General features: G+C 38.7%; 1 protein-coding gene across 2 annotated transcripts in view; it reads right to left on the bottom strand.

Moving 5' to 3' along the window:
* NYAP2 (neuronal tyrosine-phosphorylated phosphoinositide-3-kinase adaptor 2) overlaps window positions 1–27,450 on the bottom strand; it is a 141,830-nt gene extending 114,380 nt beyond the window's left edge. The window contains exon 1 of one of the 2 annotated variants that reach the window (XM_064457388.1): window positions 27,217–27,450. In XM_064457388.1, the coding sequence (XP_064313458.1) occupies window positions 27,217–27,422 (206 nt within the window). In that variant the 5' untranslated portion in view covers window positions 27,423–27,450. Of the gene's footprint in view, window positions 1–22,446; window positions 22,559–27,216 lie in introns of those variants that run through there. The other variant, XM_064457389.1, reaches the window with a different exon arrangement.
* Between the last annotated feature and the right edge of the window lie 390 nt (window positions 27,451–27,840).

Below are 27,840 nucleotides of genomic sequence, written 5' to 3'. Positions count from 1 at the left end.
AAACAGCAGCTAAAATGCTGGAGTTATTTGGAGCTTGATGCTGTTTCTATTTGAGTGGGCAAGAATCCTTCCATCAAATGGATGCAGCAGGAGCTAGCCCTGGGTTGTTTTCTGCAATTCTTTGTGTCAGTGTAAGTTAATGAATTCCTACTTTATTCAGCTTATGCATAGTTAGAATCTAATTTTTAGCCGCATAGTGATTTCTTCTTCCCTTTCCAGGACTAGGACCTGACGTTCTTTCATGAGGGATTTCTTGTTTTAAGAAAGATGTTCTGGCCTCGGGTAGGTAGGTATACCCTCCTGCTAGCTACGGCAAGATTATCTTTTTCAGCTATGGAAACATTTAGGATTTGTCAGGGAGGAGGAAAGTTCCACAAGTGTCTTGAACTGATCAAACCTGACACAACAAAAGAGGATACGTTTTAGATGGATAACTTCTTGAACAGGGAAGGCAGAGTAAACTGACGGCATTTTTTCCTTCCACTGAAATCCTTTAAAAATATGTATTCTCAATAGGCAAACTATAAATTTTAAAACAAATCTTTAGAAAAGAAAGAAACCCTAGAGCACAAACGTGAAGGAGAAATGAAATTAATTCCACTGTCTCTGTTATTTACTGATTGATGGAAAATCTCTAGCTGTGAATTTCTCTGTTCAAATGCTCATATATTTTTTAGACATAAAGATGGCTGAATTTAGTGAAAAACGTGTACTGATAACCTAAGCAATGAAAGTGTTGCCAATTCAATTACACAGCTGATTAGTACCCAGTAAAGCAGAGGGAGAAGGGAAGGATCATTTAAGCACAATATGTGAGAGGACATAAAAAGTGAAACCTCCTCTTGAGGTCTCCAGATCTGATCAAGTAATCTTCAGCTACTGCTTACAGAATTTTAGCCCTTTCCATGGCACATATATTTAATCTTATACACAAGGCAAATGCCTATACATGGTTTTAAATGAAATGTTGCTTAATTAAATAAAGAAACCTTTTTTATTAAATACTATATCATTTCTGTGTGTCTTATAACACACGTGGTTTGATTATCATAGCAATAACTTACATTTATCTCAGTGTACTTGCAAATACTCCCTAGAGACCAATGAAAGGGCATATGGCATAATGGCATCTCTTCAACTGTAATCATTATTAGTTGTACTTATTAAAGTATTGAAGGTGAACTAAGGGTTTGTAAAAGATAAGCCCTTTAATATAGATGCTTCCTTTTTTGTTTCAAACAAAATCAGTACTACAAAAGATGGTACATTTATTCACCATTTTACAGTGAGGTTACAGCTTTAGGAAGCACTAGTTTTGGCAGCAAAACTGGCTTAAGTTCTATTGGCCTTTTTCTTCTTTCACGCAGCCCTTTTATTTGGAAGCACAACAGTAATTTCTTCTCACTGCTCCAAGTGTGCTCTGTTCCTACCTTGGAAGGAAGGCTTACTTTAGATACGAGAAAATATTCTTATGACTATCCAATCCCACTCCAGCAGAAAAAACTGGTTGCATATTATTTGGAAAGCACAGCTTCGTTTCTGTGGCTCAGAGACTGGCAAAGCTTATGAGAGCATCTAATAGGCAGTGAAATTTGAATCCCGAATTAGACCTTCAGTTAAATTTTCCCAACTTTTTGAGAGCTGTCTGGATTCAGGGAATTATGACTGCAGGCCAAGGTTCAGTGCCTAAACTCACATATGGGATATGTTTTTAATTCAGAAACTGGGATAACATCCAATGACAGCAATGGGGATGCTGATTTCTACTCTCCTTCCCAGCGAAGAACCAGTGGGTATAACTAAGGGAGCTATTTCTAGAGACCTGCAAAAATTGCTGCCTGATAACAATGGTGGTAACAGGTCACCATGCTGTGTCTGACACTAAGTAGATATTGTTGTTGCAAAATTACATCTCTAGCTGGTAGCTGAAAGTCTTAAAATTTCATCCTATAGGTCAGAGGCATCCAGACCTCCTGAACTAGTTATCCAGACTTTCCTCTTGACATTACAAATACTACATAGAAATAGAAACATTGACTGAGGAATGCAATTTGAACAACGTCATACATCTCATGGGAATTCTGGGCTGTATCCTCTCTGATTTAATTCTAGTATCCAAATACAATCTCAAATAGCCAGTGCCTCAGATTTTCTCATGAGCTGTATTTAATGCCCAGGCCTTCAGAAATGCCATTCTAGCATGAAGTGTGAGGCTGTTTTTAATCTTCCTTAAAGCTTCTGGATGGTGTGGCTGTACAACTATCAGACAACCTTAATACTTATTGCTTTCCAAACAATTTCCAGACTTCTTCTCATCAAGAAGATGCATATTAGTAACTCCAGGACTCTACCACATCTACCTATGTGTCTATACACAAAAGATGGGGTTTGCTTATCATTCCAGATGTCTGGTGCACAAGGCATTTGATGCCCACAATAACAAAAACCTCGATATTAAATATACAGATGAAACTAGCAGTTTTACACTGTATACTACTTTCCCTCACAAGGAAACAGCTCAGTATCACTTTGAAACAGACCAGGGTTAACAGTCTGTTAACTCAAACTACCCACAAAAAGGACTGTTTCCTCAAAGTTTACATCTCAACAGCTGCTTAAGGAGTACCTTATCAATGCCTTTTCATAACTCATATACTCTCTCTAATGAAGAGAAAACTGAAAACTTGTTTCCAGTTATTCTGCTAGGGACTAAAGGAATTAAATGGCTTCTGAACTTTAGTTTGCCTCAGAAATAAGGAATGGTACCTCCATTTTATTTAGAGGTTTTCTACTATTAAAAACAAGCATGGAAAGACATAAAGGAAGTAAAAATGTCTGAGACTCCTAAAATGTTCAATGACCTCTGAGCCAGCAGCCTTCAGCTTAAGATGATGAAGGAAAAAAAATTAAAGACACATTACTCAGGAGGTACACAGGTTACACCACACCACTGCCACAGAGGCTGAGCGGAAGGACCCATAGGCAGGACAATGTCTCCAGTGTCCTTCACATGCCACCATGGCCCCATCGTATGCACAGCACAGCCACAGTCAGACATAGTCCCATGTGTAAGTCGCTCATAGTCTGAATAGAGGAAGGAGGCGAAGAGGGGAGAAGTAAAGGGAAATCGGTTTCGTGACTTTCTTAATGTCGTATTTCATAATGGCAGCAGAGACAGAAGAAAATCCTCCGCTCCAAAGCCCTACTTTGGTAACTTTTTGCCCACTAGACTGCTGCTTATGGCAGGAGAGATCAAACCAGAGTCTTTCCAACCGTCCTCTGGCCAACAGGATACTCCCTACACTTTAGCCTCTTGCTTGTCTTAAGAAGAGCCGAGGATTTCTTTACAAGAGGGCTCAAGCCCTCTTAATGGAGACTTTTGAAACATATATATAATTTCCAGGACATCTTTTTATTATTATTTATTTCCTTGTTACCATCTCCTACTCTGAACCTCTTCTCCCTTTCCCAGTAAACTACTCCCCCAGAAACCAGGTGAATCACAGCCTTCGTGAATAGGAAAGCATCAAAGAAATACATGCAAAAATTCTGTTGGGAAAAAAAAAAATAAATAAAAGAGGGCCAGGACCAGTTAGGCACAAAAACATTTCCTGAGAAAAATCTGTGCAGAACTGGACGATACTAGGAGTTTGGACTTAAAATTCTTAAGCAGAGTAAACAGAATAGATCCAACTGAACCTCACCTCTGTGGGCTTCTGCTTGCAGATGTAAGGAGCTACAGACTCACCAATGCTGTTGTGTTAAAAAAAGCAAATGGCAAAGCACAACCAATATTCTTTGTCTCGTACAGGAAAGGCATTCTGTTTGCTCTGTGACCTATTCAATGTTATCTACTACCCTCAAACTAAAAAAGTTGCATACAATAAGAAAATAAAACCAAACACCATGATCACCTTCTAAGAATAACACACAAAACAACTCACGGGACTCTATAGGCTGAAATTTGTTTGCACAAATTATTCAGTGGGCACTTATGAATAATGAATTCATTGTGGAAATCACAATCAGCTTATGAATGATTTATGATCTGAAATATGGGCTGAATTTGTCAGATAACCTTATTTTCCACAAATCACTCAACCATCTTTTACATTAAATGGTACCAACTGGTTTCCAAATAGCCCTACCTGCAAAATATAATCTCTGCTTTCTATAGCATGGGAAGAGCTTTTTAAACCAAATTTCTGGAGAAATTCCACAGTATCATCTGTCAAAGCTTTGCTCAAAAAACAAGTAATTATTCAGAACCAATACTAATGCCATCCTATATTTTAATTACCAAAAGCTATAATATGACAGTTTAGCACCTACCCTACCAATCCCCAGTCTGCAAAGAAAATATGGGTGGAAATTACCTATCACATAATACTTTATAGACTAGAAATAGTCCTGCCAATCCCAATGCCTTTAAAGAAAGTCATTATTTTTGAGTGAGTTCTTTGGGAGTCTGGAGAGAAAGAATAACTAAAACAACCACAGCAAGTGAATGAACATGACCAGAAATATAAAATATTTAATCCTGAAGTATTTTCAAATGCTTAGGAAATTAACTCAGACTTGGCAGTTTAAAACATAGACTCTTTCTTGAAGATTTTGCTCTATAGCTAGGTTAACATAGGAATTTTAAAGTAATTTATGAGTATAGGCAAAAGTCTTACACATGGTAGGTAGCACTGGTACACAGAAACTGACCTACTAGATCAGACCCAACGTCTAGCTAGTCTGTTGTCTTTGATGGGACCCAAGGTTTACAGAAAGCTGTAAAAAACCTGCAGTGGGAAGCAAGATCTCCATCATACTCATAAACATCAGAAGGGCAAACTGCTTCTCTTGGGCCAATTCCTTCTTGGTGCCAGAGGCACATGGAAGGTGCTATCACTGCATCCCTCCAGATCACAGGCACTGCTTATCTCTGGCCCTTTCACAGCAGTCATGAGACAGAATAAGACTCCTCTTAGTGCCCTCTTTTCCCAAGCCTCCCCACAGAGCCAGGAAAAACTTGGCTGAGGGTGAATCAGGGAACATCCTTTCAAAAAGCATTGTGATTTTATGAGTAATCCCTCTAATGTACAGACAGCAGCAGGTTTAACACACCATTACTGTCAAATGGCATGCAGGGCCTACTGCCTTGATTTAATGCTCTTGATTTGCTGAGTGAACACCAGGATGCAGAGAGCGTGCTAGCCATCGCACGCAATGTCAGCAGCCACTTCGGTTGTTCCTTCACAGCCTGTCACACCTTCAAAGAAAGGAGACATGAAACAGCTGGCATATGCATCATCTTAAGACAGAACAACTTCTCAGGTGGGATTTCATCTCCCTTGGGGTGGAACAACTCCACATGGTGGAAAGCCACTAATGATCACGCAGTGCTGAGATGAGAAAGGCAACTTGATTGTACTGTATTTGTTGCCTGCTTATGCAATTGTAAGGATGGATTGCTGCAGTATTGCTAAACGACCTGGATCACTCGTGACCTTTTGTTTAGCTTACTGCAATCTCTGACAGTTTCAGCAGCATGGTGGTTCATGCAAGCAGCAAGTACTGAACTATTTATTTGGGGTAAAAATGAATAATGAATAGGAGCTGAATCAGGACCCCTGCATCAGCATTCTTACTTCAATAGCGCCAAAATGCAACAGGCTACTCACAAATAAACCATACAGAGATGAAAAAATAATATTTCCCCAATGATTTATTGGAAATAAAGTTCAGGGATGAGTTAATCCCAAACATTACTCTAGTAAACAAAGGAAGCTGCATTAAATTTTATGTTAGCCCTCACTACTTCAGGACAAAATGTGGTTTTGGGAAAAATAGGATAAGGTATTAATTAAAGATTTTTGGAAACAGTTGGAATTAATTTCTGGTTTCTCATCTGGACAAATACAATGAAATCAAAGTGGAAGCAAATTTAATGTTCTACAGAAGTGCCTCATTCTCTTTTTCTTTACAACTACCATCCCAAATCAACAGGTATTCGAACTTGGTTGAGACATGATTGTTGTAATAGGATGTATTATTAGCATGGTCAGGAAATGGTTCACTTGAGGCAATTAGGAGAACAGACACAAAAGCCTTCATTATAATTACAAAACTGTGAGGGGTTTTGGCCTCCCAGCCTTCTTTTTTTTTTCCAGTGTGTGTATAGTATGACCTGACCACAGACCCATCACATATTCACATTGAAAAGCAACAAAAATCATATTAAAAGCATCAGCCTGCAAGGAAGATAAAGACTAAACTGTCTTAACTGTTTTCTTCATGAGTAGGCACAGAGGACCTAAATGAATAGTAACACAGCTGCTACAAGAAGTGGAAATTCCATCATAAGAAAAATGGAAAAATGGTCACAGATCGTGTCTTGTTGACAAGGCCTCTCTCTTTCTGTTGCTTTGAGGGACTTCATAAATACAAAAAAAAAAAAAAAAAAAAAAAAAAAAAGCCAGAGACTGAGAACTCTACTCCAGAAACCTACTTCCTTTAGGCTGAAAACTAAATTTTTAATCATCTATGCAATGAGCTTCTACAACTCCAGTGGGAGAAAACTGGCTACTTTTAAGATGAAGCTCAATTCACCCCTGAATGCTTCATCAACCTGTAAGAGACATTTGTTTGAAAGAATACACAACTGGATCTCATGTTCCCCTTCTGTGTTCAAGTGGGCGGGCTCAGAGTGGGGTCTGAGCACATGCCAGAAAGTCCTTAGCCACCACCAGCTCAGAAATGCTCACAATAGGATATATTTCACTGTTTCCTATTCAGACACAGAGAGAAAAATGAAAAGCACTGGGAAAAGTGATTTGCGTCACTTTCAGTAGAAAGTATTGCAAAGAGACAAACAAGGACATGGCAATGAAAGCAAAGCACCTACAAAGCTTTAGGTGAGGCAATTGGAGAGTATGAATCATCTAAGGAACTTTGCCACTGCTTGTCAACCAAATTATTCATCAAATACTTCTGCTGGTATTTCACCGGCTCTAATAAATATCCCAAGCTTTAAAAAAAACAAGCAGTAAACCAGCAAGATTAGATATCTTTATACCCTGTGGTCTCATAACCCCAATGAAGAAACAGACATTTTTTCCAAATTGAAGACACCACTGAGGAGGCAACGAATCAATTTTGATCAAAACCTGTAATTAGTTTTAGTTCTAACCAAAAAGGATTAATATTTTCACTTTATGGAGAAGGAGAGAAAAACAGCAGGCAGTATATTTCTTTCTGAAGCTGTCATTCCATGCTCACCCTTCTGAACAAGTTCCACTCACCTTAGCTATCCTAAGGCTACCCTTAGGATAAAAAAAAGCTACCTAAGCATTTTAAACCAAAAGCTCTGCCAAGTTTGCACCATACTGACACTTGCATCCCCTTGCAAATTCTAACACTAAGTTACAGCATAGAGAAAACGTTCAGGCAATCCTGCTCATCCAGGCATCTTCTGTTACAGTTTTAATACCTGGCTCGTATAGGTGGAAGCATTTACACTGGGATGTGCTGCAAAATTAAACCTGAAAATGGCTGAATCTGAGCACCAGCTGCTTATCAACGCAGCTGTGGTTTGCAAAGCAAAGAGATGACCAACTCCACAAACCAAGAGGTGACTGTTACATACTGTAAAACCTTGCACTCACCAGAACTGCAACTGCCAACACACACATAAGACTGTCAACACAACGATCAGTTCACAGGGACACCAAACATGGACTATTTGCCATGCTTTGACTTTTACAGGTGGAGCCTACACTTTGCAGTCCAGGCTGCAGGTCTTTTGAAGTACTGGGATTGCCCAAAACCATCCTGTCTAGGAAATGGCTACTATTAGCAAACAAGCACCTCAGTTTTCTTCAAGTGTACACCTGATCTCTTGCTTTGATCTACATGACCAAAAAGTGATTAAAAAACCCCCAGTGAAGTATGCAAATAATAACATTATTATTAACAGTCTTAGACTTAAGTGAGGAAAAAAGGCAAAGCACAGAAAATTAAATGTTTTAAGTGAAACAAAGTTCAATTTTCTCTTCGAATGAAATTAAAAGGTCTTCTTCAATGCACAACCTAGCACTGTGATTTGCTAGAGAAAGATTATATTGCAAGCAGACACCTAAATTAATCTCTTTGTGTTACTTTTCTGTGATCGTTTTATAAAGACCTTACCTTCTCTTCTTTGCTGAAACCTGATAGATTTCCATATACTACAGAGAACATGGGAGAAAGGACTGCCAGTTCCCAAACCAGGAAATTGAAAGGGTTAGTTGTGGGACTGTGGATCGCCAACAGCACATAATTGTATCTGACCACTCTGTTCCTTTTGTTTTGGCAGAAAACAGCTGAGAATTTCAGTTCCTCTGCTGGCTCTCTTTGTTTTCATTTGTGCTTCATTGAGTCTGGTAGCGGAGAGTTTCTTGCACAAGGCTGATAACAAGTACTATGAAATAAGTGACACCTTAAATCCTGATAGTTCATAAAGCACATTGAGATAAACATGGATGAACCACTGTTGCCCTTCACACAATCTTAGTCTATTAGGTGTATACTAATTCAGGCCCCCTTTTACTGCCTCTAGACTTTTGAATTGTGTTGCTCAAGAAGTGCTGCTCAATTGCCCCTTATGCGCTTCACCAAAAGCCTGCTACAGTCACATTTACTTGCTGTCACCAACATAGGAACCACAGCAAACCCACAGGACAGAGCAAGCATCATAGTGATCTGGCAGATTAACAGCTGTGCCACCTTTCAGGGAGAACAGATACAGGTGACCATTTTAAGCAAGTAGAATGAATGTTTTCAGTGGTTTTTTTTTGTTTTGCTTTGTTTTTCAACCTCTTAAGTATCGCTTATCCATTTATACTGGAGCTTATCTGGAATCTTCTGACAGGATACTTTATGTGAGAAAATTATGAAGGATTTTGCTACAAGCAAGACTTTCTGCAGCCTACGCCAGTTTTGATAGTGTTTTATCTTGGAAAAAAAAAAGTGAGCATATCCAGTGAATCAGTATACAGTGTTGACATTTGAGGTTTTTAACACGTAGATGCTTCAAAATGAAGTGACCTTTCATTTCAATATTTTAAAATTACATATAGAAAAAGAAAAATGTGGACCTTGATTTTAAATTCATCCTTGGGGGGGGGGGGGGGGGGGGGGAGGAACCACATACAAAAAGACCAAAACCCGAAACAAAAAAAAAACAAAACCCCAAAAAACAACCCACCAAACACCTCTGGTTTTGGTTTATAGTTAGAAAGAAAAATAGGCGCTGGGCTGTTTTTTACTACAATTGGTGATCTTAGACAAGGAGAATTCCAAACACTTGAAATATTTTTACTTTTCTGTGGGTTTTCCTCCGTGTTTCTTTGCCTTGCTTTGACCTTGTATTCTTCAAACCGCTCTTTTTTCACAATTCTTGAGCTCTGTTCAGTGAGAAAGGGAAGTGTGGAGATCTTTACCTGCAGCTCTCAAAGCACACAGCTCCTAACTATCACACGCTATTGCTGTGCTGTTCAGACTACAATGAGGTCAGCTGAATCAGTGTAAAGTAGGGGGTGCAGAAAAAAAGAAAAAAGGGAAAACAAAAATGGAAAAAGCAACATTATGCAGTATTTTTGCCAGAGGTGACAAGAATGCTTATGGATTACCAGTTTTCAGACCTGATAAACAAGTAGCAGATAGGGTAACAGAAGTTTCTAGAGATAATTTTTCAGTCAAATAAGAAACTAAGAGAGGAAGAGAAAAATTAGACCAGCCTTCACAACCTTGTGCCTGCACTGCAACACACGGACATGTATCAGTTACCACTAACCTGATCTTCCCTCCTCTATCAACAGGAGGAAAGCAAATGGTCTCTGGACACTAACTTGAGTAGAGGGCTGGTCTAGCCACCTGTAATGATGCAGCCACACTGCTGGTGAGTTTGGGCAGGCTTTAAGGCCCGTGACAGCAGCCCTCTTCTGGAGCTACATGCAGGTGCAAAAGGTTGGCTGGAAACACTGAGGAAAACAGCTCTATCTTGTGCCCTGAGTTCATGCTCAGATGGGACTTGCAGCTGCCACAGAGGAGCTGAGCTCTAGAGCTTGCCATCCAAGCCACCTCCCTGTAATGCTGTCTCCCAGGCTCCTGCATTCTCCTGGCCTCCCTCCTTTCTGGTTCCAAAAGCAGAAGGCACCGCAATGCTATTTATATACAAACCAGCTACTGCATAAGAAGTAAATCCAAGTAACGAGTAGCTGGTGGTTGCTCTGCCTGGTAAAACTTAATGTACTCAGAAGAATGACAGTCAGATACAGTGGGCATGAAGGCTTGAGCTCAGGAAAGCACCTCTGAAGTTCATGCGGATTTTGACCACAAGTCATGGAAATGCTCAATGTAGGTGAGTGCAACTTCGTGAAACCAAACAGATACAACTAATTACCAAAAAAGTCCAGCATATTAAAGGCCATCAGGTATACTGACAGCTTTTTCCACCAAAAAGCAAAAGAATTTTATTCTGTCTTAATGCATAATCTCATGGTGTAAATAAACATATGGAAGGATAAAAGATTTTTTTTTAATTATACCCAAAAAAAGGCAAAATAGTGTTTATTTTAACAAATTAAGAAGACTTACTATATGCCATTTAAACATGGAATTGACCTTGCAGTAGGAGGTTTAGCATGACTGGGTACAGCACTAGGGGAAATGCTAGACGAAAACACTACTTAAATTATGCATTATCTAGACTAAGGTAGTTAATGCATATATCTGTAAACTAGCTGCTAATGTGCATGGAATAATTATTTACATTTCTTTAATTAAATAAAAATATAAACAGCCATATATTCCATAAAAAATTTTAAGGTCTCTTTTGCAAATGAATATCAACTAAAATGGCTGGTCATCATCATAAAATTATAAATGGCAGGATTATCACCAATACCTCAAAACAGAAAGCGTGCAAGGAAAGACCCTTTTGCATTAGTCATTCCAAGAATTTCAGTTCAAAGACATTTTTTAGATTAGTTCAATTTTTAGATTTTACTTATGTTATCTCCATATTGCAAGGATAGGGTGGAGAGTTGGTGGTTACCGACAGCAAAATTAGAAATAGTTTAGGAAAATCTGTGTGCCAAAGAAACAGCAAGGTACAAATAGCATCACCTTATTCAGAGTGCCAACAACATCATTGAAGTGTTTATCCCAGTCTTTTACAAAGCACTTTATAATAGGAGGTCTACAATAAATATGCAGTTCTGATGACCCTGCCATTAAAGACTGAATAAAGCTTTTCCTCCCCCTCATTTGCATGAAAGGGGCAAAAAAGGTTGAAAACAACCAATCTCCCTTTTTGCCTTTTGTAACTGTATTTCATTTGCTCTTGAAGAACACACCAAAGTGATTTTTGAAAAATGAAAATGAGAAAGAAATTAGGAGATTCAGACTGTTCAAAGGTGGGGAAAAGTTTCAGGTTCAGTTCTTTCTCATCTTGACAATTGTGCATCTAGAGGTTGAAATCTGTAAAGGAATGTTATTTAAATGACACTTTATTTTCCCTGACTACATGTTTAGTGTGGTGTAGAAAAAAGGTTCATCACACAACAACAAAACAAAAACAAACCAAAAATTTGCAGAAAACCCCTTCATGGAAAGGCATCTCCTTACTCTTGCAGCTTTCTGCACCCAGGCACAACACATGTGGTTTTGCAGTCAAAAGAGATCACCCAGTGACAAAGCTTTTCCCTCTGCCCTTCACCAGCAGAGGCTTGGCTCCTTTTCTTAAGGCAGCATGCCATTTTGTCTATGTTATACATGGGAGCGAACAGTGGATCACTGGGACCCCAAAGAGAAAAGAAGCAACCACCAGAAAGTCCTTGCTGTGCTCCTGTGGCCTAGGAGGCAGCTTTCGAGAGCAGTGAGCACGTGTCATTTTTAATAGGACAACCGAGACTTAATCCTCCAACTACCCGATGCTGACTTCCACTGTTGGAAGCTAGGAGGTGAGAGGTTACCTGCATCTACAAAAAAAGGGCTTGGCAGGTAAAGTGTTTCTGGGACAATTTTCTCTGGGGAAGTGACCTGCAGTTTGGCTATGCTGAAGCTTGGTGAAAACATCTACTTTCATCCATCCTGATGAACTTCAGTGAACAGAAGGAATCACAGCCCTCACTGGGGCAAGGTGCAGAGGCCAAAGGCTACACTCCAGGACAACCCTCTGCCCTAACCTTCCCAGAGCAACAGCCCAAAAAACAGTAATGCACCTGTATGGACAGAGCTACTGACTGAATACCAGTTCAGATTTGAGCTTACTATTAGGCTGGCCAGAAGTGCTTATTCCTTCAGTATTGTGGTGAGTTCTTAAATTTCACAGTTAGTGTTTCACATTAGCTGAAAATGAATCTTTATTTCCATTAAAGAAAAAGCAATGGAAGAAGTTACCGTTCTTCCGTAGAGAGGGAGAAATCTCTCTCTCCTTTTAATGCCTGTACTTAATTTACCAGATGCATGCCCTTAAAACCAAGAAAATTAATAGCTTAGGATGGTATGAATCTTATACTGTCTACATAATAGCCACAGTGACACAGAGAAACGTAAACTTCATTGTGTCACAAACTTAGTTTGCACCCAAAACAAATTGCAGTACTTATCTCAAAGAGCAAGCACAACACAAAACATTTTAGAAAAAGAAACATAAAATGAGTCAATGACTCATGGTGGTCAACCTTAAATTAACACTGGCATATATCAATAATGGAATCATAATACAGGAATAAAACACATAATACAGGAATTGTATTCAGAATATTGCTACTATTAAGGTAAGAACATAGCATTTTCAAGAAAGTGTAGCTGTAAGTCTTTTTCTAGAAAAATGGTATGTTTCTATATATTTTATTTTTTTCTCATTTTCTGTATTATCAGTCAAAATGCATGCACTATATGTAGATTTCCAGAGTGAGAGGGAAACGAAAATAACTGATATCATACATTTAGAAAGAAAACCCCACAGGTCAAACTTAAAGCTGTTGTGTCATTTTCAGATGCCCTTAAAACTGCATTTGACAACAGAATGCATTCAGCTTATTTTGCGCATAGTTTAGAATTCAGGGCAGTCAACAGCTCTCACCCTTCTAAGTGTTTGGGAATCATAAAAAAATTGGCAGATAATTACATTCTGTCTCTTAGCAACCTTAACTATCTTGCAATGAAGTTACTGGGCTTTTCTTTTATGATGTATTCTGGTAATGACATTATTTCCAAAAATTTTAGTCCCAGCCTGACAAACCCCTTTTGTACAGAACCTCATGGATCAGCCCATCATTAAATGACAGCAAAGATCACCTAGTGAAAACTACCATCTTGTTTATAATCTCTTGGGAAGATAATTCATAATAAACATACCGAGGACAAACAAATGAGTAAGTAGGAAGAGGCTAGTCAAAATATTTTGTCATGAGCCTAAATAGCCTCTTCCACTGCTGTAACTGCCAACAAACAAAATCTAGAAACCTGTGGCTTAAATACAAACCTTTAGATAGCAAAACTCCTGATTATTTAACTGAAGAAAGGAAATTTGAAATTCTGGAATAGAAGACAAGTTTGGGCCAGTTTTTCAGAAAAGATTTATTTTCGGTAATCTCTTGAAAATGCAATCCCACTTGTAGGCATGAAGGAATTCTGAAAAACCACTTCTTTCACTGCACACAAAAGGGGAAATATTGCTGCCACTATTCCACTTCTGCAGGCCTAGGACTATGCAGTGGTAGCACACTGCTAGGAGGGGCTGTAAAAATCTTTACTACGTTTCAGTGGAGTGGGCAGGGCCTTTGTTCAGTGCCTTCATAAGAAAGAAGTGATCTCTAAGTTCCCCTTCCCTTCCCTCTTAATAATATAAGAGCAGGTATTAGTAACAAAGTAGTTAGAGATGCTGAAAAATCAGTACTGTCATAAAATACAGTTAAAACAGTAACGTAAAATACCTTATCCCGCTAAAAGACTTTTTATTACACACCATCTAAAAATGTCTTCTTACTCAAATGCTGATTTTGCATTAGAATCCTTGTACAATTGCTGTCAGAGATGCACGGTGCACACTTCAGAAGACAACACCTTTATAATCTGTATCCTTAATAATGAATATAATACTGCTTCGCTGTTTAACGGTCAATTTACATACAGGTACCTCTTTAAATTAATGTCCAAACAAGTTATTGCTCCCTTATCATGGATCATCTCCAAAATGGTAACCAAAGAATAAACTAATTTGAAACAGAACACAAGGAACCAGCAGTCTCTTGCTGAATAGCTTTAATTATAAGTCTTTGCACCTTGACTGATTACTTGGGAAATGAAGATGAAAATCTGACAGAATGGAACCGGACAATGAAAATAGATTTTCCTTAAGTTCAAAAGTAACAACATAACTCACAAAAAATGATTAATTTCAGCACATGAACTTGAGAGTCGGCCTCTCTCTAACTCTTCGTAAATTGCATCTGCACAGTGGATATAGGAAACTAAATAACTTAGGGGGTTTGTGGGGTAATTACTAATTAAGACTAATACAGTCTTTTCACAATGTGTTGTTGCTGTGCAGTGTTATTCTCCATTTTAGTCAGGCACCTGGCAATGTATCTGGGCTCAAAAGAAGCCCTTGCCACAAAAACGTCAGGTTCCAACTAGATGAGAAAGAAAAAACATGCCACTTCAAATCAGGCATCCGATAGAGGAAAGGTAAACAGAATGGGAAAGGGATTCCTTTCCATTGCATGGTGTTTTGGTAAAGAACCTGTTTTCCCAGCAGCTCTTCTCTGAGCTACAAGTGTGCTCCTCCTCAAAAACAGTGCCAGTGGGCAGCAGAGGTGACACCAGTAGCAGCAGCATTCTCTGCGCCTGCCCTTTAGCAATGGAATCAGGACAAGACTGCATTTCTGTTGTTCTTTCCTTTGGGGACGTTAAGGGGCAGACAGCCAAACTTGCTCAACTCCAGCCCCACCTCTTACTTCTCTTTGCTCACCACCTCTCATTCCCTTGAGGTTGCAGCCCCTCAGATTTGCTAAGCGAGTGCCACAAATAACTCCTTTTAAACAAGCAACATTAGGAAAAACTTGTATCAGGCTATATTTTGCTGGGTGAGGAGTTAGAGATCATTGTCATCATCATCATCAGGTCTAACAGGAAGTGTCTTAAACAGCAAGGAGCAAAGGTGTTTTCAGGCAAATATTTTGGGAATGCTTTGCTGATACTGGAATGGACCAAGGCCTTTTTTGCTCTGTCCTCATTTACTCTCCTGAAATCTAGCAAAAGCCCACAGGAGGTGAGAGCAGAAAGCGTGTCCAAAAAAGCAGAGTATTGTTCACGCAACTGCAGTAAAAGCCCCTTCATTTCCAAATTAAAAATAAATAAATAAATAAACCCCAACCCCACTATTTAATCTTTACACATAGATTTTTTTTCCCCCTAAATGAAATACAAACAGAAGAAAATACCTATAAGCAGAGTCTTGTCAACCTTCACCCATTCTTTTTAAAAACCCAACACACAGAATCTAAAAGAAGAAGGAACTTGGGCAAGATGATGCTGATGAAAACACTATGATGCTTAAATATAGTTTCCCTTTAAAAAGCTGCCAGGGCTAGAGCAGTCACATGGCAAAATGGTGTGTGTCTGGGTCTGTGCGTGCCTGTTTAATAAGCCATGAAGCTCTTAGGCTGAACTAGTGTGTGTCATGTGATACAGGGGTTGCCATGGCAAGTATATATGCAGTTCTTGATCTGCTTCATCACAGACGTAGCAGAATTCAGATTAACAATGCAGGAATATGATTTCCTAGGAAAAAAAAGCTGCACTTTGCTTAGCCTAACAGTTCAGATGTAAGGCTGAAACAATTTAAATTATCTCTTAACTGGTATTTGTGATATGCTGATTAAAATCTTTTAATCTCAAAACAATGGCCATGTAACACAAATGCTTTCAGTTCAGTCTTTGAAAGCAGCTGTGTATTTGGCACATGTTGCAGTATGTAAATTTCAGTATACTTCTCTATTTAAACATACAGAAAATTGTATTTCTGCTTCAGCCCTCAAAACACAGATATAACTGCTAGAGAGAAGAACGGGGAACAATTGTTCTAGTGTAATAACAAAAAACATTCAAAACAACTCTAAAATTCAGTCATTTTGTTTTTTTATGTGGTAATCCACAGGCTGAGAATCAACACAAGGGATTCATGTGAAAGATGTTCCTGATACTGAGGTAGAAAACATATCAGAGTTTTAACCTCTGGTACCAAAATTAAGCAGCTTGCTAACACAACAGGCTGATGAAGACCTGAATTGTATGGGCTGCCATCACTAACTCTGTGACAAGATACAGCTGGAGCTACTTGCCAGGTTTATAGAGATGATTCTGTTCCTGTAGGGGCAGCCATAGGACCATTTTACCTGACTGAGGCACACCATTCTGCCCTTTTAGGAACCTCACTATGGTGCCAGGGTCTACCATGAAATACCCAAAGACCTTGGCATACCTTGACCTTCAGCATTTAATATATGTTCAGGTGATTTTTATGTGTGTTACTGCTCCAAGAGAAAAGATATCCAAGTCCAGAAATAACTTCTGATACTGCGCAACAAACAACCTTCAAGCAAAAAATTACAAGGAGCCTAACCATTAAGAGTGAGTGCCCAAGTCTCTGAGCAATTACATAAGAGCAGGCAGACCTCAATGCAATTGGAAGTTTTAATAAAAGTTAGCCCTTTGTCTCCATGCTTGTTGTAGAAGTGCTTGAAAAGAGATAACCTGTATTGAAAAAGACAATTGATTTTCTCAATATTTCCTTTGAGCAAGAAGACCAAATAAAAATTAAATTTGAGTTAAAGCCAAGTGGATTCCCCCTGCACCTACACTGGCTTCCAAACTCTTCCATCACTTACATGGGGCTGCTCTCAAAACCTGCAGCACCATTGATGCCTGTAATTACTATCAACTCAGGGCATCTTGAAGTGCAGAGCGCTCCCAGCAAGTAAAGAACAAGATGTTGCTTTTGTTCTTTCCCTTTATTAGAAGTCACTGTGTTGGGGCTTCATGGGTTAATTTCAGATCCTTCTCTTTCCTAACCTTATGCTTTTTACTCCACTTACATTCTTCATGTCCCCATACACATCTCACTTCCACTGTGTATCACAGATTTTTCTCCAATAGCAATAAAAGGGAAAATCTCCATTGCAAATCACTTGCTGATTTAAAGGAATCAGAACACTAAAACACAAACTGATGCTCCAGGATTTCCTCTCTGTTAGTGGGCTGCATTTAGTGTTGATTGTAATTATTTTTAATCGGATGTCCACAGACTTGGAGACCTGCACCACTACTGATCCAATCAAGATGTTTCTCCCATAACAAAATTGCATAACAGATTATATGGATTTTTACTGAAACTACCTTGAATCTCTCTGCTTATGGAAGATGAATATAAAAATCTAACCACTAAAATAATGGATGCAGTTTCAAGATGCAAATAACTGATTCTGTTGTGCTACTCGGTTTTGTTTATTACAAAATTGCTGACATCTCTCTCAAGTTCATCTCATTACCAAAAATTAGAAAAATGAGATCACTAGTCAGAGCTCCTACTAATGTGATTTTGATGTTAGCAGACTAATTTTTTAATTAGCCTCTCTTTGGTTACTTATTCAGACTTGCACACTGTGGAGGGCTGCAGGATTGTCTCATGTCAGAGTTACAAAGCTGAGCATAAGATAAATAACTTCTCACATTCCCCAATACCCCTCTTTCAGCCATGAGCTTTCTGCAGACAGCAGGAATTTGCTTCTCCATAGCTGCATGCAGAGAAGCAAAACAAACTTTATGTTTAATTATAGAAGATTATTCTCTAGATGGGCTACATTTTTAAACAATCTCTTTTGCAATACTGAAGGACTCAGCAGTTTCCTTTTGTCTTTAAAGATTCAATTAAAAGTATGTTTCAGAAATTAAATTACAGCATGAAATTAGCTAAGGGTATGAAATACTGCATTTGCCCTAGCATTCAGGGAAAGGCTGTACAAAGCAATTCACTTAATGGCTCCTAACATGTGATCTCAACTTAATAACTAAAGTGCCCTCAGCTAGCCGAGGATCTACTGGTGAGATACACCCTATATAATCCACCAAAAGGAGAAATGGATTAAACTCAGGTAAATCTTACTAATTTATGGTAAACCCAACAGTTACTCTCATTTTTGATCTTTTAAAATGTTACAGTTTTGTCAAGTAACACACTTGCTGCCAGGAATATTTCTGTGGGTTTTAGCTGGCTGTGGCCCTCAATCTCGATATGTTCCAGAAGCATCTGCCGGAGTCTATTGGAAATGTTTGTTTCTCTCTAGCTTTCAGAGAGTACTGCTGGATGTAATTCATCAAAATCACTGGGGATACACGTCAGTTTATTCTTTGCTGTACTAATACAGGGAAGGAAATGAGCAGTCCCTTAGCTCTTCAGCTGTCCCTTTAGTCACCTGTTGGGTACAATTTCAGCTCACGCTGTGAGCTGCCTTTGTGCTGCATGTGTGCGCTGGGTTAGTGTTGCAGAGGAATGTAATTTCCATTGGGGGTCCTTGGGTACTGAGCAATAAAAAATAAAATAAAAAACAATTCCACTTAATGACTGCCTTCTGTGGGACCAAACCAGCTCACTTTGCTCATTCGCAGGCTCCTGGCAGCTCGCACGGGGAGCTGCAGGGTTCACCCCGAGCAGCCGATGGGCACTGCCCACCCCCGGCTGAGTGGGGCTCTCCGGAGGACTGAGCGGTGCTCACCCACACCAGCTCTGCCACAGCCTCTTGGCACAGCAGATGGCTGCTGGCTCTATATTGTTGATGACAGCCCAGTGCTGAGGACACACTCCACATGGTGGGGTTTTTTTTGGTTGGTTGGTTTTGGGTTTGTTTGGTTGGATTTTTTTGTTTTGATTTTTGTTTTGTGGGGTTTTTTGTTTGTTTGTTTGCTTTTTAAAAATATTTTTAAATTGACTTCACTTAGAATTACAAGACAAATTAGAGTGGAAAGCCAGAAGGAAAAATAAAAGGAGTCTCAAATTAATTATGAAACCTACAGCTAGTAATGTCTCTGCAATCCATTTCCTCTCTAATCTCTCCATACTCTCATTTTTAATCAACAGCATAAAAATCTTACCAGTACACATGCACATTCCTGTTTTCATACAAATTTTAGCCACTGATGTAGCATAACTCGGCAAAAAGATGCCCACCACCAGCTGCTGCAGAGGTGGTCGGTACTGGTATTCTCTGCTTTCAAGGGCATACCCGTATACCCAAGAGCAGGATCTCTTCGTTAGTCTAAGAAAATAAACATCCCAATTACATTATTGAGCACCATGCTATGTTTGTGCTTTCCTGTGGAGGAAAATAAATAAATAAATAAAAGCATGCGTTGCCTGTCAGAAGGGTGCTGAGAAGGAGAACACGCAAAGGGAGTAAATTCCTGCCAGCTGGGTGGGGCATGAAGAAATCTATTATTATTAACGACAGCAAAATAGAGCTGTGATTTATGGCCCTGGAAAGAGCAATGCACTGAGCTGTTTTGCTCAAAGAACATGTTTGTTTTTCTTCAACTGTATGAACAGGTATTGTTAAACAATGGATTTTCCTGAAGGCACAGGAAGATTCACTTGTATCATTCTAATGCTAGCACAGACCTTAAGTCCTGATGGGTTCTCAGATGGGTGCTGCATGTTCCCAGTGTTTATTACAGACAGTTTCAGCAGAATTTCCAAGGTGCATGTGGCTGAACCTGCATGTTTGCACATGTAGGAGTGTGGCTAGCTGCAGTTTTGCTACTTGTGGGTCATGAGACTGCTTGCTGCATGTTTTCTGTACAAGTATCTGTCCTTCAGGTTGTAACATGAGTTCTTAATTCAGGTCACAGACAATTAAAACATTTGTCAGGTGTCAGTGAACTTCAGCATGGAGTACTTTCTGGTTACTGGAAGCCTTGAACCAGAACAGATCAATGGTTCAATTTTGCCAGCAGTCCTGGGTTAGACATTATTAATGTTACGTGGCATATTACTTGTGCTGTTTTACTGAATGTATTTATCCATTAATGAAGTCCAACCTAAATTAGTTATAAAGACTCTATCTGGGCGTGCTTCAAAACTGTCTTCCTTTTTTTTAAATCCAGTCTTCACAATAACAGATTGTATTTATTTCTGCTCTATTCTATGCAATTTAATAACATACTTGAAGACATTTTCCAAGCAAATGCAAATCTTTGACTAGAAATAGCAGCAGCACCAGAACCCTAGAGGGTTGTGCAAAATATCACCTTGCCCACAGCTCTACACACATCTCTGTCTTGCTAAGGGGGGCTTTTTGTTAGAGGCAGTGCTGGATAATTTTCACTACCAGGTTAAAATTACAATCCCACACATCCTACAGTTAAAGAGTAATAAAAATAAAGTTTAAAACAAACAAACAACTAGAAATAAAAGTGGAGTGGGAATAAATGACTAAAACCTGGACTTCAAGATCCATATACCACTGCCCCACCCCACTTCCCTGCCAGCAACTTTCGGCAATGGTATGTCAAGGACTGTCTCCCAGTGGTACAACAGATCTCCCCCAGAATGACTCAGTCTGCCAAGGAGGCACCAGCCTGTAGGCTGTATGGGAACACACGCCCAAATTGAACTGGAGCAAGGCCAGTTCACTCATCTACACAGGTGGTCAGACAGCCTGCGAATATCAATAGCACAGTCACTTAGGCTGGATTTTTACAAGAAGAAAAGGGGTTTGTAAACTATTTAGAAGTCCACTGGGCTGTCTATGACCCCACCATTCCAATTTATGCTTTTTTATTCATAGCAAATGAATCCTGAGCAAAAATACATCCGCTTACCTGTTGGGCTAGTATACAGCTAAGCAATTTGTGGAATGATGAAGGGGAAGAGATCATATAACATCCCCCCAGAAGAGTAAAAGTTGTAGGCAGGAGCCCTAAAATCATGGAAGATTTGTTGAAAATAACATTGGGATTTAGATAGTAAACTGTTAAGGATTTCTGCTTTATTTCCTTGGTACTTGGGATTACCAAGCAGGCTATCAGTCCCTATGGTAAATTTTAAATGACATTTGTTGTATGACTGTCCTAAAATAAAACTCAGAATAACAGCAACAGCAATATAATGTAGTTTGCATTGTGTCTGTTGTTTATTTTGTGTGGCAATAATACAGGCAGCCATATGGATATGAGCATTTGGAAGGGAGGATTTGTTGGCTAGATCATCACATCTGTTTTCTTATAAATGCAACAAAAATACATTTGGAGGTCACTGACTGCACAACCATTTTACGTACTCTTCATGGAAAAAAAACCTATCATGCTAATCTTTCTATGTCAAGACAACTTCAAAAGACACCCTATGATAATTTCATGAGAGGTTTTGAAATCATATTAAAATTAGTCTCTATTACACCTCATCAGCCCCTTCCACCATAAAGGTGGTATTTACAGCAGTAATTTAATCTAGGATGAAACAAGTATGCAACATGTCCACAATTAAGCTTCCTCATAACACATACCCTTTGATTAAAGGAACACACACCACTGACCTCATATCCAGAAATCACATTCACTGAGTGAACTTAGATGTGAATTAAGAACAGAAAAAAAACCAACCAAACAAAAACCCAAACAAACAACGAAACCCCACCAAACAAAACACCATAGAAAACGCCACGAAAGACCCACACAGACACACCTATGTAATAAGAACAAGTTCACAAGTCTGTAACACCTCAATAATGTGCTTGCAGGTATTTCAGCCTAGCCCCTCGCCATAACCCAAAACACTTATTGCATTTCCTTCACATTTTTCTTGAGGCCTGGCTGTAAGCATATTGTAATCTAATAAGTGTAGGCATTCTTCCAAAATTAGGAATGTGTAGTTCACTACTCAAAACTTCAACTACAGACAAGTGTTAAGAAAAAGAAGATACATTACTTTAAGCATTCTTTTACCTATTCTTCTGATTTCAAGACATTATTATAAAAAGCAAGTTCATAATGAAATTATTTTGCTTAGGTTATTTTTGACTCTGGTAGAAATCTTTTGGTAGAAACACCTCAGCATGTCCATATACTCTAAGATTATACACATTTTCTCAGCTGAACAGAGCTTTTGGCAATGAATAACCTCATGCAAATAAATTATTTTTTATTTGCTTGCTGTCACCCACACTTGATAATGCTTAACATTTTAGCTGAAGGACACATAACCACATAACTTATGTTTTGTTTATGAAGGAACCCAAAGACAGAGGCTACAGAAAACTACAGACAGATAATACCTGAATTCTATTACTTCCACACTTTAAAAAAAAAACTAACAAAAAAAACCCGAAATAGAGCAAGAGAAAAATATTATCTTACTTTTGCCGATTGGTTAGTCTTCAATATTTGATTTGCCAAAGGAAGGAGAGGTTAGGATAACAGCTGTTCATTACAATTCCTTCTTTATTACAAGAGCTTAACTCTGCCACTGGCTGGCTGGCCCATTTCTGCTAGCTTTAGCACAGAACAGTGCTCCTAAAAGCTCCTCCTCTTGACAGCATGTGTCTGGATACTGCCCTCAACAAGCAGAAACAAGGCTTTCCATAGAGCCTTTTAGGTGCTGGGAATGAGCTATGTGTCAGTGAAACCATTTGAAGCAGAAGTAAATATTTTGATGGCTAAGTCCAGGGTTTAGCAGGTAGTAACTCATGCCTGCTAACACATTAGCATTACACCAGAGCAGTCACATCTTCATAGTGTTATAAATCAAAATGATGGCATTCCTGACAGAAACAGTAGCTTAAATGACACCTAAAACTAGAAGCCAAAACTTTGAAAGCATACATCTCCTATGAAAGTGTACAACCCCAGCCACTCCCTATGATTAATGTCTCAGTCTTCAAAGGAGGAAGAGGGTTTATTATTTGTTTCTTAACAAGATTTTTGTATTTATACAATTGAAAAAAAGCACTGGTGAAGTATCCACATCAAGACTATGTATAATAGAGATAAAGATCTAAATATATGTATTTCAATTGTGGATGAGTCAGAAAGCAACTGCTCATTCTAACAGATGCCCTATATAAACTCAAAATACTCACCTTTTCCCTGGCACCAGTAACAGCTGAGGCAAATCTACCTTCTGTTCCCAGAAACACTGCCTATGGCAGATATTGTATCATGGCAAATGTACTTCTCAGAGTACTGCAACTTTATTGCCAGTGAAAATGATACTGCTTCATAACTTTATTTGCAATTTATAAGCTCTGTGGGCAATATGCCAGTATGTTCTTTTGGTCTCGACACAGCTGCCTGAACAGCCAAGTAGTGAGACCACACAAGTAAAAGATGGAAGAAAAAAGGTCAGAAATTAGGCCTAAAAATAGATATATACTAAGATATTTATTGTGGCTTACTCTCAGCTACTGATCAGCACATTAACCTTATTTTCTCTGCATGATCGCTAAGTACCGTACTAAAATTAGGTCAGAAATTCAGATCAGATCAGCTGACTCAGCTCAGCAATATCAGACAAAGACTACTTGGGGTTTTTTTCCAATGATGTGTTTTATCCCCTGCAATATATAATAGCTCTATACATTTTTCCCCACAATTAACCTATCAGAACAACACACGATGAGATAGCAATCACACTGAAGGTACATCAGTGCTACTGAAGAAACACAACAAAATGTATCCTGAGGAAGGCAAAAACATAAAATCAAACAGCTTTTTTTTTGTTTGTTTGTAAGGTCATTTTTCAGATCTTGTTTCCAAACTGCTCAGACTAATGTATTTCAATGAAATTTTAAGTCATTCAGCATGGTTACGAGATGATTTAGGTAAATAACAGCTGCTTCCAAATAGTGTTGTGTGTGAATACCACCACTTTATTAGATAATAAATTACTCATTACTATGTTGTTAATATACATGATCAGCCTTCTTCTAAAAGAGACCCTCTGAACAGTAAAACTGAATAGATTCTCAAAAATTCAGTAATTGGACTATTAGGTAATTTTCACTAGGTGCCAAAGACTTCTAGATGCTTTATTTTGATTCCTACAAGCAAAAGAGGGTGTTTGCTGGAAGTCCCTCTCCTGCTCAAAATCTACCTGTGGTTAATCACAGGGGATGACTCCCTTGTTGCTAAGGAGATTGTTTTTAGCTGTTGGTAGCTTCCAGACTGGTAACACTGTTATCACTGCACATGTGCACCACTTGCAAACCAGGCCACACTATCAGGAATCAGGGATAATATAAAACCCCTCCAAGGTAAGGTAAAGGCATAAGGAAAATAGTACAGAACAAAGAAGAAATCAATAATTCTGCTTTACCTTTCCTGTGTTTCAATAGACAACATGGTCTTGCATCAATCTCTGGAGGTTACTACAGGGAGAAGGCTCAATTGCAATCAGCCTAAGTGACTTCAGACATCATGGTTTCTGTAGTTAAATCAGATGTTCTCCCTTAGTCTGCCATTGCTTTTAGTTTTCCTAATGAAGGGTTGATCAAAAATATGTCATCTTCCTTCTCCAAGTTTACACAAGAAAAAGACAGAGAAAAAGACTTGAATACAGCATTTTCCAAGATTTCTTAAGGTGTTTTTGCTATTTCATTTCCTCAGATGGATATTGTTTCCCCTCTCAATCTTACTGAGATAAGCCAAATGGGGAGGAAGAAGAGGGCACCACTGCAAACATGGTTTCCCACAGAAGAGCACTATATCCAAGAAATGTTGATGCCTCCAGTCCACATATATATATACACGCTGTTCCTCTGATAAACCCACTGTATTGCTGGTAATCTTCCTTGTGTCTTCTGACGCTGTATCTGGGGAGCACAGCACTGTTCTCAGTGATCTCAGTTTAGCAAGAGAAAGAATTTAATGGTTTGGCTCAGCCCTAAATCATCTGCACTTATCCAGAGCTCTTCATCAAATCACTTTGCCAAGATCAATAAACAGAACCACACAAACCAACCACAAGGTAGGAAGTACTGTTACCGCCATTCAGATTAGGTAGAGAAGCTTGGCTAGAGGACTGTAAAGAACCAGGTAAGTCCACAATGTACTCTCTCATGCCTCAAGAAGCTTACTCATAACAAAACCTGTTCTGGCACTTAGTGACCCTTATGGTCACATGTACTAAACTGCATGTAAACAGGTTAGCCAGAGCACAGCCTAATTAGCTGTCAGCTCTGATGACTATATTCTAAATACATCTGTATACATCAACAGCTTAACATAGTTTATCGTCAAATTAAGAAGTTGCTACAAAGACTGGGGAATTTATTTTTCCAGACAATTTTACATTAATCAATTAGTGAAGTTTCACTAAATTCAGAATACCTACAAATTTTGGTTTTGTGGTGGTTTTTTTTTTATTATTATTATTATTTTCCTCACTGGGCAAGAGCCAGCAATGTAAGATGAGAAAGTACTCTTCATCTCACTACTTTGAAATAGCAATTTATTGACTAGCACTTTTGTATGCACTCACTTAGCAGGTAAGACAGATTCAAATTCTTCCTCTGCTTCATGTAACTGGAACTTAACTTGTCTCTCCATCATATTAAGAAATATTTTGAGCTGGGTCTCCCTACCCTTTCCTCTTGGAAATTTTGAAGTTTATATAGTTATTCAGTAATCAAAAGAGAGAGGTGAACACTAAACAAAGATGGCAACTATGAAACAAAATGCATATCCAGCATAAATCAAAACAAACCAAAAAAATCCCTCCTACATTAATCTTCTGCAAGGACAAACATTTTCTCTCATGATGTTGTGCATAGTATGGCTCCTGCGACAAGCAAGCTATGCCTTTGACTCTCCAATAGTTTGAATCCCCCTAAACATCACCCAGAAGTTGAGCTGACAAGATAACAGTCCAGAAGATATGAAAATACGCGTTGCATGGGCTCTCATTATTCACCTTAACTTCACATTACTCTTATCCCCCCAACCAAATTAGTGACAATCAAAAAAATTCTACTTCCTGGAACGTAAAGCAGCCATAATTTTGCTTTACATTTCTTGTCCCTCCTCTGTCAGACTACACGTGTTGCTCTTTTGCTTTAAACATTCCATCAAAATTTCCAGACTACCAAGCCATTGCTGGAACATTCACAGCACAGCATGTCTATTATACCTGGATGTACAGTACCCAAGACATAGGATAAAATTTAATCGCTTAAACTGAAATGCAGAATATTCACGCTGGGGGAAAATATTCAAAGGACCTGTCAGTTTGTGCTCAAGCCACCCCTTTATGCATAAAAGTTTAGCATTTAGATGGAACATTTATTTACTTGTATTACACAATTTGTCCCTCTCCTAAAGAAAACACAATTTTTTGTATGCAAATGTGTATATAATAAATAGTTCTACCTATGCTGTTCAACCTTCTTTTCCTCTCCAAGAGGCTGCAGAGATTTCATTGCTATCCATTGGCACAAGAGGCCAGGTCATGTGAGTGCTCCTCTCATTAACTGTCAATTAAAATCGATGGAATTGTTCAAGAAGAGCTATTACAGGGCTCTGCCCATCAGGGGCTTGATCCATTTTATTTTAAATGATTGCAATATTTTTACTGACTTCAGAGCATGCAGAATAGTGAGGAAATAATAAATAACAGACTTTTTTTGTAAAAACTCAGACAGCAATTAGAGAGCTTTGAAAATTTATCAGACTTGAAACATCAACTCACGGAGAGTTTATTTCAATCTGTGTGGCTGTCCCTGTTTTACAAGAGCTCACACACCAATATATCTTTGCACAAAGTATACACTGTCCATCTAAAAGCACTATGTGGAAGAGGACCTATTTTTTGTTGGATCTACATCTCTTATTCCAAACACCTAAACTTTTTGTTACAAATCACACCTGCTGAAGATACCACACATGCTCAAACTGAATACATTTGGATAGGAATACCCTCTTCTGTTGAGGGAGGTAGAACCATTCAGCATCATGTCTACACAATGTAAAACATGTGCAATTGCAGCCTGACATGGGCCAATGGTCTATACTGCTTTTACCAGCAAGCTGCTTAGAAATGAACTGGTCTACACATATTTACCATATCTGAGACTGAGTCCCTCACTGTTCATTCACTCTGCCAGGCCACTCATCTTTTGTCAAAATATTTACCGTTTTATTGCTTCTTCTTGTTTTCGGCGTTTTTCACTCTTTTCTTTCAAGTAAGCCAGGTTTGTTTCATTCCTCATGCGATCATTCTCTCGAGCAATGTCTGATGCATTCTGTATAACCAAGCCATCATAGGCCTTCATCCCCATATCTTCAATATACTGGAGAAAAGCGCCCAAAGTGACCTCCTCTTGATTAGAACTCATCATCTTGCAGGAGATAATGAACAAAGGAAAGCAACGTTTCCTGCAGGTTAAAAAACACATAATACCTTAATCAGTGGGAAAATAGCTTATGGTTTATGATAGCGAGATTGTGTCAATTGTAATTAACATCTCAGTAAGAGACAATTTTTAGACATTCTCCCGCCTAAAGGATAATAAATAAAGCAGTTCAGAACACAGAACAACATTATTTGAGACAAGAGAAGACAAAAACCAAGAGTCTCTTCTTTCAAGAGAAGCAGATCCACCCCGTTACACATTGATCAAATCCCAAAAAGGTTTTCTCCCAACCTTTCCCTTTTCCTAATACCCTTCAGTTGCAACGGCACTAATCTCCCTGAGTCTCAGTTTGAATTAGAGTGAAAAGGCTTCCATCCCAGGACATCAGGTCCTTTTTGCAGTT

Source organism: Phalacrocorax carbo, chromosome 7 (genome assembly GCF_963921805.1).
Source record: "Phalacrocorax carbo chromosome 7, bPhaCar2.1, whole genome shotgun sequence".
NCBI lineage: Eukaryota > Metazoa > Chordata > Aves > Suliformes > Phalacrocoracidae > Phalacrocorax > Phalacrocorax carbo.
The sequence above is the reverse complement of the archived record's forward strand: the minus strand, read 5'-3'. Positions and strand labels throughout refer to the sequence as shown.